At 40.3% G+C, this 14290-nt stretch overlaps 1 protein-coding gene across 1 annotated transcript in view; it reads left to right on the top strand.

Moving 5' to 3' along the window:
- The first annotated feature begins 5921 nt into the window (after positions 1 to 5921).
- pcp4b (Purkinje cell protein 4b) overlaps positions 5922 to 14290 on the top strand; it is a 39033-nt gene continuing 30664 nt past the window's right edge. The window contains exon 1 of the mRNA XM_069708997.1: positions 5922 to 6121. Within this exon, the coding sequence (XP_069565098.1) occupies positions 6113 to 6121 (9 nt within the window). The 5' untranslated portion in view covers positions 5922 to 6112. The remainder of the gene's footprint in view (positions 6122 to 14290) is intronic.

Genomic DNA, 14290 nt, shown 5'->3' with positions numbered 1-14290 from the left:
GCCGTGCTTGCCTTTTCATCTTCCTTTTAGAGCTAGACCATGTCCAGTTTGCGCTTCTCTTTCCCCTCCTCCTCCGCAGGTCCTCATCCTCAGTCAGCTCTTTTCTGAAGCTCTTCTCCAGAGCATCACATTCATTTTTCCACTCCTACTTTCTCTAAATCAGCCCAGTCTTCCTGCTCAGTTTAAACAGGATCTGTGCATTCAGATGTTGTTAACGGCTCTCATTTATTTTGTTCAAGGCTCCTATTTTTCACAGCTTGGCTTTTCTGGTTCTTGCGTTCACTTTCTTCAGTCTCTTATTGTAGCTCAGTATCTTCATATTTCCCTCACCAGCTGTCCCAATTTACCTTTGCTTCTTTTCAACCCTCCTCAAAAGGCACCTTTGATCCTTTCACTCCTCTCCTTCTAGGCAGGTCTGATCAGGTTTTTCTTCTTCTGAGCTCAGAGAGAAACCTGACGGGAGGTGATTTCCTTTACTTTTATTTTTCAGCCCATCTTCCATCTTCTACTGCATTCAGTGTCAACCTGTATGCATCATATGCTCTTTACTCTTTTCTTTCCTGCTCCCTATGGTTTCATACACAGGTGAGCTCATTCTCATTTCACAGTACTGATCCAAAACTCAGCTAGTTTTGGACATCTTTTGCAGATTTGTTTTTATTTTTTATTATTTTGATTAAACTCTTGTTACAAGATGAAAATGGACTGGTCTCACTCCTCAAGCTCTAATCCCAGCAGCAACATTTATTGGAAAAAGAACTGGATAGAGCATCCATTTTGAATGAACTGATGGCTAGTGTGGAAAGAAATTGTTGCAGATCAAAAGCAGTCTTATCTGTGTGTACAGTCATGTTCTTCTTCATGGTGCGAGTGATACACATCGGGGATCGGGTTAACCGCAGGCAGCAGTCCACTGAAAGTATATTTCAGCTTCCCTCTTCGGAGTGTGAAATCACATAATGATAAAGATAAATCACTTCCCTCTGCAGATACAATCACATTGTATGGCACATTGCGTGAGAGCACATGGTGCTATATACTGCAGCAGGACTGATTTGTACTGTCTGCTCAACTGTGTATCATATATCTGGCAATGTCCCCCGCAGTGCAGAGTGACTGTGAATTATACTTTACACTTAGCTCCTGTAGTTTGCACTGTGTGTGCTGTGAAACTCTGAGTTGTCACTGAGCCGACACCAGTGTCACCAACACTAATCTATGCACATCTATTCTGCGATTCAAGCGACCGTAAATCCTACTCAATGAGAATAATACAGAACGGGTTTTAAAAGATCCATGCATTTTTTGGAAATGTAGTTTTTGAATTGCTACTATTAATTTTTAAATTGCTATTAAGTATTACAATATAAAAAAAACTCTACTTATCCACAAAATGATGGCTCTTTAGGGTTTATTTCTTCACAAAAGTGTTTTTTTTCCTCATTACCTTGCAGCACGCCTTCTTAACTCAGCATTTTACATGTACTGTAGTTTCACCTTACTTGACTGTGCTTTAAATTGCAGATAGCCTATGGGACTGAATCCTATTGGAGTTGGAAAAGGCGTTCACTGTACTTCACTGATGGTGCACAATAAGTGCCAAAGCAATGATCTGCAGCTCTCTGTACATTCTTTACATAGACAAACCTACAGTACATTATGAGATAAATTACAGTCTAAATATGTCCTTGTTAACTGAACATCTCTCTCAGTCTGACTTCTATATTTTTTGTCAGCAAATCCAAGATTGGTGTCACCATTCCAGCACTGTGACATCAGTAAGTGCAAATGAACAGTTAGTGTCAAATTTGAAGAAATTCTTGAGACATTGTGTTAAAAAGCCTGGGAAAGAGCTACAACCCAAAAACACAATACTGAAGCTGGTACAGAGGCATACAAATCATTGAACACCTGGGCACTGCAGTTGTACCATACATTAATCAAATAGGTGTAACTTTTGCATTTGTGCATTAATTAGGGACTATTTTCAGCTGCGGATGAATACATATTTGGTATTCTCTGAAGTATTTATCCGTACTCATTGTAATGACAGATATTGCATGCCAAACACAATTTTCACCTTTTAAGAAAAGACACTGTCCATGTGAGAAACTGCATGTGTTGTTACAGTGAGTACTGAACAAGGCTACTGAGCAGATTTGACAACTAAATGACACACTCACCGACAGTACACTTAACAAAGACATTGCCAACTTTATAAACTGTAAAATTATAATCAATTAGCTTGTTCATTTATGGTAACGATAAAAGCTAAATTATTCCACTGTAATTTTTGCTATTTATATCACATACAGTTTCTGGCAGGTCTGTGAAGGTGTTTATTTTTTATCTACAGCATCACCCTGCAGCAAGAAGGGTACTGAGGTCACTTCCTTTGTTCCCGAACCAACCTGCTGGGCCGAGATTGGCTTCTTCAGACAGAGACAGATGAAAGAGAAAAACAGTCTGGTCGAAATGCTTCTCTGTGTCTCCATTAATAAAGATGAGATTGATTCTGTGTGCGAGTGAAAGCCGGTACATGCTTTATGGAGGAGATATGGAAGAGGAGCATGGTCGAACACACAGAAGTTTGGTTAACTGTCATGTGTTTGGTTGAAGATAAAAGGCTCTCTGGATCTGCCTTATTGATACACCAAACTGGAAAGCAGGACAGTTGAAACCCTGATTTAATAGCAGCTCAAATATGGCTGGTTTTTATTTAAAGAAATAAGATCACATCCTAAATATAGATCATAGAAAGACTAAAACCAGAATTTTAATGATCAAGCAGCTCTTTTGTTCACGAAGTCTTGGACCCCTCTTTTGAAATGGAGATGGTAGATTAAATAAAAATAAAAAAAGAAACAGTTTTTGACTCCAGGCCAGATGACAGACAGCGTGGGCTTACTGGGTGTATTTAGGTCTTCCAAACAAAACAGGCAAAATCATTTTAATCTTGCACAAATCTATGCAAAGGTCTACAAAAGGCTTAGTTAACATATATTTACATATATGTGCACACTGCATTATCCACAACACATACACAATGGACAGCATAAAAATAGGTTCTGTGCAACTCTCTGAGGGAAGAGAATCTGCAACAAAACAAAGCAGAATAAAGGTGTTTCATCAGTCAAAACCCTGATGGAAAAGCAGCAAAAACACTTTATAATGTGATTAAAAGAGGAAAAGACTTCATATAAAGTTTTAAGGATCAGTGGATGGTAATGGAAAACAACAACTTCTGTGTTAGAAACTATGTGTGTTTTAAAAGCAGTTTGGTTGTAGTTTGCTGGACATTTATTTTACAAACTTTCTGAAAACTGTAACAGCAGAAAGTAAAGAGTATTTTTCATATTTGCTTGAGTTAAAGCGAGACTGCTTGTACGGACGGAAGGATCCAGATTAGATCCTCCATGTTAACCCTGATCCACCCTGCAGTGTTCTGTAATACATCCCTGAACTGCTTCCACCTCTACCGTCCCGTAGATGATGTCTGACCTCAGACTGCTCGCGTTGGTGCTTCAAAGAATAAATCCACTGAAACTATGTCCATAAAAGTAAATCTTGCCAAAATTTTCACAATATTGTCAGTTTTATCTGCACAAACGGGCTCAACATTTTCGACTGACGGCGGTGTAACAATCCCACGTGCCCTTACAACTCAACTCAGGTCTCACCTAACTATCATACTGCAGAGATATGGTTACCAATCCTGGGTGGAGAGCACTGCTGGTTTACATTACAGACAATTAATAAGGGACTGTTTAATTCAGGCAGCTTAATCAGGTGGAAAGACTAAACACACACACACACACACACACACACACACACACACACACACACACACACACACACACACACACACACACACACACACACACACACACACACACACACACACACACACACACACACACACACACACACACACACACACACACACACGCGCACACACACACACTGTCTGAACAGATTTCCTTTGTAGTACACATTGTACATAATATGCTGTATGTTGTTTCTCTGACTTAAACATCTTTTCCTGCCTCAAGGTGATGTTCTCGCTCTCCTCTGGGAGTACCAGCTGTTTCCCAAAATATTCCTCCAATGTCTCTTCGCCACCAGCTGACCGACAATATGTCCCTGCTCGTAAAGGTTTCTCCGCTGTCTTCCCTGTGGACAAAATCTGTCATGCTCTTCCTTTTCCTTTTGTCTTCCCTGCCTCAACTCTGATCATTTGTCTTTTAATTGCTGCAGTTAGATGCTTTGGCATTTGTTTATGTTGTTAGACGTACTCAAGACAGGCTGGATTTACATCCTGAATATATACGTGAATGTGAAGGAGTTGAAATGCACAGAAGAATGAGTCTAATTACTTCATTGAGTCGAATTACTTTCCTCAGGCAGTGTACACGCCACCTTCCAAATCTCACAACATGTGACACAAACCTGCGAATGAAGAAAGCTGCTTGTAAACAGAGAATCAACGCAACTAAAAGATATCATGCAAATGTCTCGTCTACCCCCCCCATGCATGTTTGTTTACGTGCAGCTCAGTCATAAGTCAAGTCATCGGCTCACACGTGTGTCGGTCAGCTTCCCTTTCTGCAGGTGACTGTACTGCATGTGTCCTGTGTGTACACTGAAGAGGACGACATTAGCTCTGCTGCAATGCTACAATGCAGACATCACAGATTGTGCTGTGTCTTGCTAACTTCATAAGCTTCCACAAAACCCTCAACACCATCTGCTGCACTTGGCAAAGGAAAACGACTTCTTAAGGAGAGGAATGTGAGGACTGTTTTGAGAACAAAAAAAACCCAGAGCCATTTTCAGCGCAAATCTGCTCCAGCCTCCCGTGTGCTTTGACAGTTTCCCAGAGACTTGCGGGTCAGGGCAGAGCACAGAGACGTTAGGCTTCATTTGAGATTGGTTTCCTCCTCCATCCATCAATAGTGCGCTGGGATTTCATGGCTTTCCAGTGATAGTCCAGGAAAAAGCAGAACAACCTACAAATTGCATCAGCATCAGAGCCTTGTGAATACTCTTCCTGGTTGTTGCCGTCGGACAGAATTTCCGTTTAGATGTGCAGATCGAGGCCATCTTCTGGTTTCTGGACTGAAGTTGCTGCTCAAGGCGTTAATGCTCGATTTGACAAACATAGCCCGTATTGAATTTTACAAATGGATCTATGGATTGAGGACAAATGATAATTAGCTAGCACAATTTGATGAAAGGAGTGGAAAGGATAGGGTTGCATGCAAGTTAGACTGAGGCAAAAGGATTACACAAAACCTACTAGAAATAGTCATTCTGAAAAATCACCAGCGCTTTTAACAAAAAAATGTATAAACTTAAAACACAAAGCTCAATCTCTCTGATGCAATAAATTCAACATGCTGCTGTTTTGCAATTCACCAGAGAAAATCTAATTCGCTTATTATGGCGCAGTAAACCTTTACTAGACATACTTATTCCTATAATAAGTGTGAAAAGCCTGTCAGGCAAACATCACAGCAAACTTCATGAAATCAAATAACCATGTCATGTAAAGAAATCCTATAAACATTATAGTGGAGCCACCATGAATTAAATGAAGTCCATTAAATTAAATAAAGTAAAACAAACTGTAAAACTTTTTTTTTTAAAGGGAAGATTAAAATAATTTGACTTTAGCACTTTTGTTATGAAGCTCACACCGACTCACTAGTGCACACACTCAGGTGGAGATGACAATGGTGCACGTTGTTGTAAAATAATTTCTATCCATGACATGAGGACTGGTGCATGAAATGCCTCCCAACACTCACATTTGTGAGTGGGTGTTCATCAACAGGAGAGAACTGCTCCGTTTGGCTGATCATGTTGAAAAAGGCTTACACAGCGTATGCATGCTTGAAGAAGTTGGGTGGTGACTTGGGAGACACATTTGCCCACGGCATTCCTATTGGTTTATTAGTGACGTGATGACACGGAGGAGTTGGGCTCAACACTTTATAAAGCTTCCCAGTCCGCGGCGAACCACTCTTTAAAAGACCACTGTGGCTGAAACTTCTCATTCCGCATCTCACGTACTGGAAGCAGGAGAGACACCTCTACATTACTGTCCATCATGAGCGAGGTAGGACAATTTTAATGTTTTTAAACAAAAGAAGTGCCAGTATTAACCCGATTACGCACGTTCTTCGCGCTAGCGCGCAGAGGGAAACAACATTAATGAGGGATTTAACAGCCAGGCGAGCTGCTGTTGCGACGGATTTCTCTTAACTGATAAGATTTCTTCACATTTACTGTTGCAGCGCGGATATGATTCACTACTGAGTGTCAGGTGCTCCACAGACAGCTGCGCTGTCAAAGCGCGCCGGGCGGCAGCAGTGGAGGGAACACCAGGGCGCATCGATGTGCTGTGGGCTACTCCCCCTGAAGTGACAGCGGTTGAACGATTCATAACTGTATTTATTTTATACTGCAGCGGTTCAGACGTATAGTTTAAGTGAGTGAAGTTAAAACAATTACAAGGAACAAAACGTGGCGCAAATGGAGCGCTGGTTCAAAAGCATGATGGAAGTGAACAGATTTTACTCTTTGATTGTGAGTGAAATCTCTTAGAGGGATATAGTGAGGGGGCTGAAATATTTTGCAGATGATTTATTTTAGTGTGTGTGGTTGGTAGTGCAGGTGGACACACACTTGGGTGACTAACTGTGGTGTAGGTTTGTCTCCAGCAGTAGTCAGCAGTCCCCGGTATAGAAAGCTCTATCACAGGGGGTTCAGCTTGCAATGGAAAACTGCTGTTAGGTTTTCCCACAGCACGCGGGCTTTCTCCTCATCCCCTACAGTCACAGATGTTTCAGCTCAATTCATTTGAAAGTGGAGGGAGGAGGATATATATAGCTCTTCTTAATGGAGAGCTTTTAATTTGGATTTATCATTTCCCAAAATGATCATAACAGTACTGACAGCTGACAATGCCTTAAAAAGAGCTGATGAATTGACAACTATCCTTTTGTTTTTGCTTGTCAGCTGAGTGACACTGTTGTAAGACTACTGTGACACCTTCAGTTGTTGTCAGAGTTTGAAATGTCCTTACCCGGTCATCAGCAGATTGTGGGACATCAACAAAAATTTCAGCTAACACCTCAGTTCTGTGCAGCAGTGACGGAGACAGCTCCAGTTCAGTCACTCAGTAAAAGTCCTGCAGTTATTTTAAACAATAAATAAAAATAATACATTTTTAAATTAAAAACAAATTAATATGTATTTTAATAGAAATCTTGTTGACTTGCTTTTTGTTGTGAGGGGAGCGAACTACTGTAATGTTTCTGTTCTTAATTTCTGTAGCAGTGTGATATTTGATTCTGCTACAAATTATAGGACCATGAGACTAACATTAACTGAATCACTTGAAAGGGATATTTAGGTGCATGTGGGAATATTCTTGTTTGTGCTGCTTTACGTATATTTGCTTTCCAGAAGCCTATATATCAATTTGTGTTTGTTTTTCACTGTGCATATATTAAAGTCGGGAAAAGACAAATGCTTGCACAAAGGGTAAGTCTGAGATGTTAAGAGTGTGTAACTTCACGAAGACAGTAGCTCTATCAGAGTTCAATCCTGCAGTCTAGTGGGGATGTAGTTTGTCAGTCCCTGAAATGGCTCGGCGGCAGACTTCACCTTTACTTCCCTGCAAGCGGTTTATAACAAGTCTCTCACTGGCTGCTTCAGTAAAGGATGAAATCAGGCTGCACACACAATACAAGCTATCACAGCTTTTGAATAATTGAATCCCTTGCTGGCAGCGAAATCACCCGAGCCTTTTGTTTGGTAATAATGTGCAAAGTAAAGAGACGCTGCCCTGTTGATTAAAGGAGGTGCAAGTTTTAGAGGAACACGGTGAGGAAGAGGAGGAGGAGAAGGAGGAGGAGGAGGAGAGGGCAGTGGTGGACAGATGTGAAATGATTTTAGTCTACGTATTTTGTCAGGTTCTCTGCCGAGTGAAATTATTTTCAATCAAAGTCATGAAGATATTCAGTCTCCAAAGTTGACTTGGAGCCAGTACCCGAAGCAGAGCAGCTCAGCATGTTCTGGATGGATGAGTCTCACAGTGGTCAGCACTGCAGTGCTCCCTCCCCGCCCTTGTTCCTCCCCACCTCCCTCTTCCTCCCTTCATCCACACCCATTCAGAAGTATAATACTTAAATATTACTCCAGTTTTCTAACTACATCTGCCCCTTCTCTTTTTGTCTCTTGGTGAATGAAACAAATCAACAACCTAAAAAACAACACCTTTTTAAACCCAAGCTACTGAAAAGTCCCCAAAGCTTCTTCTGTCAGTGTGTTCATGTCAAGGAGGAGAGAACGAGCTGACGAGAGAGACTGAAAACTGCCAGGTGCCCCAGATGGAGGAAAATGGCTGACTCAGAGGCTTTAATACGTTTCTGTTAGATACAGAGTTGGATTTAAGCTACTGACACAGCTGCTAACCATCATGACAGTTTGTCTTCCGGCTTCTGATGTCTTAAGCTGCAGTTTGTTGTGTGTTCTCGCTCCCTGTCTGAGTGGTTTTGTGTTTCCCGGTTTGACGTGGTTTCGACTCTCCTTGATTACACAGCAGCCGCGTTCTGATTAAAATGAGAAATGTGAAGCGGACTCAGTGAGATGAAGCTAAACTTCGCAAACCCTCTCAGAATAGGCCGTATCCATACAGTTCATTTGTCCTAACAGTAGAGGCACACTCGTTACTAATACCCCTAATGACTGCACTGTCTGAGTAATGCTGCCATGAATTTCCTACGTATACTCCTTTTAAATTTGCTAAATCAACTTGATGATAACTGCCAGCTACGGTGGAATCACAACTATTTTATCCATCGTTTGTTGTCACTTCCTGTAGTTTATATTACCAAGATGGCGATATTGTCGTTGATTTTTTTTAGGTATTTCTGACTTGGAACTTAAAGACTAACGTGAAACATTTTTCTAAATCAGTTGCTCATAGCTACGACTTTCAATTATATGACATTAATGCTGCATAAGTCTGAGCGGTGAGTCAGCCCTACTAATGTCACACCTGAATGTGTGGTAATGCAGTCATAATTAAGCCTTAAATGCACAGGCCGTTTTTCAACCATTATTACATACCCCTTAATGTATATAAAGTAGATTAAGGCATCAAAAATTAAACATTAAAATCATGTGCTTATAATCTTTTTAGGGCACAGTATTAACAATAACATTAAAATAAGTTTTTGCCATTTATGAAATATTTACATTTACTTGTATACCTCAGGTTTTTAAAACAAATGACTAGTATTTTTCAGTGTAGATATTTCACGTGTACTGTCTTAAGCAAACAGTAATCGCTAATCACAATAACATGCTCGTGGTTATTACAGTGCAGTTACATGAATACACAGATGAGGCATCTCGGATGTCTTTGTAGGCCTTTTTCTCTGTAATCGGTTCTTCAGAGCATTAATCACTTTTTAGAAATAGTGGGACCTGTTTTCCATTTCTGCAGCTGTGGCCACAGCAGCTGAAGGCAAACATTTTCTTATTTTTTGATAGCTCTCTGAATGGTGTTTTCATTTTCAGGAACATCGTCCTTTGCAAAGCGCTTGTTATCAAAATCCAACAACATTAAAAAAAAGGTAAATATAATTACCACCCTGTATGTATATGAATAACCTAGTTTTCATAGGTAACATAGTCTCCTCCTGACTATCTCCAACCAGTGCCATCCCAGTAGAGACCGAGTCATCCTGAACTGTTCCCATGGGGACAGCTTCTGAACACCTGTTCCACCAGCTCATCGCTGAGGGGTGAATCAGACTTTATTTGTGTAGCACTTTTCATACAAAGGCCTTGCAGCACAAAGTGCTTTACAAAACAAAAAAAGGTCAGTGTGGTGTCTTCTGCAATAATGCTGAGCTTCTGTCCAGAGCATTGGGTGTTGGGATATAGACAGGTTTTGCATACAAACAGCATGCGCTTGTAATAATGATCAGTGTGAAGATGATCGTCTCCATCCTGGTTCAGGTTTGTCATGGGAGGACTGGGACTGGGATTTTGTTTTCTTCAGCTGGGACTGAGCTGGTGACAGAGGCAACGTTTGCATACATATAAACAAGACTTAAGATGACTTCAACAAAGTCAAATAATGTCCTTACAATCAAATTTTATCAAGTTAGATAATCAAAGGTATTCTCGAGACCGTGCTATTTTGGAAGACAAACCAAATATGAACCCAAAAACAGTGGATGATTTAATTACACTGTAACCTATTTTGTGTTCATTCCTAACTGACAGCATGTTTTATACTTGTTTATTCTCTGAAAAGTTGTTAATTCATGTTTTACTTTAACATTCAGGAAGATAAATCAAAAGGAATAACATTAATTGCGTGTAATACAAATTTGTGATCTTGTTCCGAAGGTTAGAGATGATAGATAATGTCTAAATTATATATACTATTTATTTCTACATACAATGAAACATAGATACAGTAGCTATAAGTAGATTGCACTGCAGTCTTAACATATTGAAAAAGAAAAGGAAAAATGATTGATTATACTTCGTCACTCAGAAAAGTAGAATTACCGCCTCGGTTGCATGTCTCCGCTAACCACTCAAGTTGTAGTTTACATGCATACCTGTCCAAACACATACATGTTGCTCCAAAGGAGCCTCCAGGTCTTAAACCTGGATGATTCACACTCAACTTCAATCCTGACAGCACAGAAGATCGATACAATCACCTCAATTTCTAGATGGATACCCAAGAGTAATGTCACCAATTTAGTATGTCATAAATATGGAATATAATCTCCTTCCGCCCCTCAGTTCTTGTTTTGAGTAATATAAAGAAAAGCATAATAATAATTTGTGTCAAGTTTTTCATAATTAACATTGATTATTGAGTTGTGGCCGTTTGTGGTCCCTCAAGGCATTCCTGTTTTGTGTTCACAAGAATGGGAAAGACACGAGGTCACAGTGCTACGAATGTGCTGTCTGATCCTTGACCACCAAAATCGAATGAGTTCATTGCTGAAGCAAAGTGAACATTTGTGACAAATTTGAAAAATTGCCTTAAAATTGTACTCTAGATATTGTGTTCCCAGAAAGGGACGGACAGATGAGGGCCGTTACGTCACAGTGACCTTTAAGTCTGACCATTAAACTTGAATCAACTCATCCTTGAGGCCAAGTGAAAGATTGTGCCACCTTTGAAGAAATTCCATCCAGGTGTTGCTGAGATCATATTCATGAGAACTGGTTGAATTGGGGTCACAGTTACCTTCATCTGTGACCTTTGACACGCAAAAACTAATCAGTTCATTCCTGGTACCAAAATGAATCTTTCTACAAAGTTTGAAGTTCCCTCGAGGCGTTCTTGAGATGTCGCATTCAAAAGAACAGGACGGATGGATGGCTGGACAGACAGGCTGAAAACACAAGTTCGCGGCTATCACTGCGGGACTAATAGAGGATTATCTTATCGCCAGTGGGGACGCATAAAAACCACGTTGTGCCAACGGTGCAAGGAGCGCTAATTAGTATTTGAACAGTGTGTATACATAATCTAAAACAACAAAGTCTCAAACTGACAAGTATTTCAGCTATTCTACTGTCATCAGACATAGACGACACCTCAGATGATATTTCTAGTTTCCTCTCCTCATGTCTTGAGTGTGAGGAACTAAGATGCAAGGAAAAGATGCAAATAAGGAAAATGTGGATGCATTTAACTAAAAAAGGATGTACCCTTTGATTACACATCTCTCTACTATGTCCTAATGTTCTGCTGCTAAAAAAGACATAATTGCACTAAATGAAAAATTTAAAGGAAGCCCATAAAGCAAACAATACAAAAATCGTTTACAATGAAGCAATGCCGTCTGTTGTTAAAAACACTAATGATGAACGTGGGATTATAAATTCCAGTGAACATGGAAACACCGACAAATCACTGAATGTTTTCACAGATTTCTCTGGAATGGTCCCAGTTCATTTCTGCAGGTTTGCACAGTAAAAAGCAACTGTAAAGAGTTCAGCACATTTCCAAGAGTGCTTGAACTCACGTTGACTCATAGGTATTTTCGAACTACAATTTGGCACTCTGCTGTTGTATTTCTGCAGTCACTGACTCATAACTCAGCCATATTCAAGCCGAAGCAACTCATACAGCAGCAAACAATCTCTAGTTTCTACAGCTGCCTAGTTCAATGTATTTTACTGTCACTGTCACAACAGCTCCATCAGTGCTGGTGAGGGCAGATGGAGCAGCGCTTTGAAGACGGTGTCTAAATTTATCTCAAAATATATTCTTAGATGTTATTGATCTTACTTTGGCCCCTCCCATCCATGTTCTGCTGTGCTAATTAACATCAAAGACATGTTGTTACACACTGCTTTAACTTTAAGCAGCAACACCGATGTGGTGGGTGTGTTCAGAAGAAAGAATGAGGAAAGTTGTATGTATGTGTGTGCGCATTTGAGGGTAGATATGAATTTTTGTTTTTTTTTCACCTTAAATTTTTGCGACGGCTAGCATTTTTGAACAAGTTGGCTCAGCAGGGAATAGACAGACATGCTAATTAGCTTGATTAGAAATGGCCATAAACATACCCTTGATTGGCTGTCAGATCATTACCACAAGTACCAGCTTCTTTGGAGATTTTGAGTTTTTAATGATAAGAAAAGTCTTCACTTAAGTGGATGACTGTAGTGAGAAATCGTAGGCGGTATTCAGGCCGCTCATAGTTAACCCTGCCTTACTTTGCACTTGGCTGAATTCAACAGCCCACAAACAGGAAGCATAAATATGACAGAAAAAGCTGTTTAATCCACTTTAAGCAGAGATTGCAATTTCTCTAAGTACTTAGACCAAAATAACCCCAACCAGGGACCAGTGATGGTGTCATCACTAATAGCTGGCACAAATCAGGCATCTCTCCATAGCTTCACAGACTTAAGGCTTGCTTACTGAACCACTCATCAACACTAGATTTCCCTTTAGTTTTGCTGCTTTTTATCAAATTATTTCCAAACTCTTAGTAAAGTTTTCTCCATGGATGGCCTCTGCAGCTATATCCAACAACCAGACAATATGGGTTTTGAGGCGGCAACTCTGCATCCTCTCTATTTGTCTTCTGTAATGCCGGACTGACACCCTCACACATCACCACCCTCTCACTCCTCAGATTGGATTGTTTTATGTCACTCAAGAGGCCCAACACCGAGCTTTGGGTCTGAACTATAACCAGACTTGCAATAAATCTGCTGTCTTAAGGTCTCCAGACAAAATTAAATGCATTATCCGCTACAGCTTGATGCATCATGTTTATTAAAGTAGTGGCAGTAATGGCATCCACTTTCATTTTTGTCATTATCCCGGGTCGATGTGAGGAATTACTTCCCCCCCCCCTCTCTTTTGTCACTCTCTACATTTTTCCTCTTTGGGTTTAAGCATTGGTTCTCCCTCCCCTTTGAGGGCACTTGAGATGTCAAAACCTTGAAATTCACACTGTATCTGAGGGTAGAAATCTGCTTTCATGCTAAGAAAAACGGAAAATAAGTCTGTCCTGGTCTCTCCAGATTGGTAAACCAACAGGAATGGGTCTGCCCCTGTGTACAGATATTAAGCAGCTTTAGAGCATGTACTGCTGGATTAGGGGACTTTTGGGGATTGTGTAGATCTGCTGTGCGGCTGCCTGCATGGCCAAATTTTCAAACGCTGTCCAACAAGGCAGATGGACACTTGGAAAGATTGTTTTTCATTCTAATGGTACAGATGGTTAAATTGGCTCGGCTTTGTAAATGGAGTAAAATGCTAACTTTGGAAAATAAATACTAACTGCTGTCAGTCTGCTACTGTTTTAATGGACTATCAACACCAAAAATGAAAACATTTTAACTGTATGTCTACAGATGTTTGTTCAGTAGATGTGGTTTTAATGCCGGAGACCGTTACAGCTGTTCTGTCTGGCTGCCGGTCAGTCGATCCATTCAGAACAAAAGCTGTCAGCTGCTGTCGGATGGATTGCCGTGACATTTTGCACAGACATTCATGTTGCCCAAAGGATGAATCTGTCTGGTTTTGGTAATCCCTGAATTTTCTTCAGGCATCTTCATTAGGTTGTCGTTTGTGGTTTTGAGTGAAATGTCTTGTGTTGTTTGTGTGTATTTGTATGTGATTACAGTTAGACTCATTGTTCAAGTTAAAATCATTTATATAAAGATAAGAGAATGTACTAAAAATGTCTTCATTAATGTCAGTCCCTTCTCTTTT

Source organism: Brachyistius frenatus, unplaced genomic scaffold (assembly GCF_029030835.1).
Source record: "Brachyistius frenatus isolate BFR_SWC_R1_liver_20210118 unplaced genomic scaffold, ASM2903083v1 Contig_1, whole genome shotgun sequence".
NCBI classification, from domain to species: domain Eukaryota; kingdom Metazoa; phylum Chordata; class Actinopteri; family Embiotocidae; genus Brachyistius; species Brachyistius frenatus.
The sequence above is the reverse complement of the archived record's forward strand: the minus strand, read 5'-3'. Positions and strand labels throughout refer to the sequence as shown.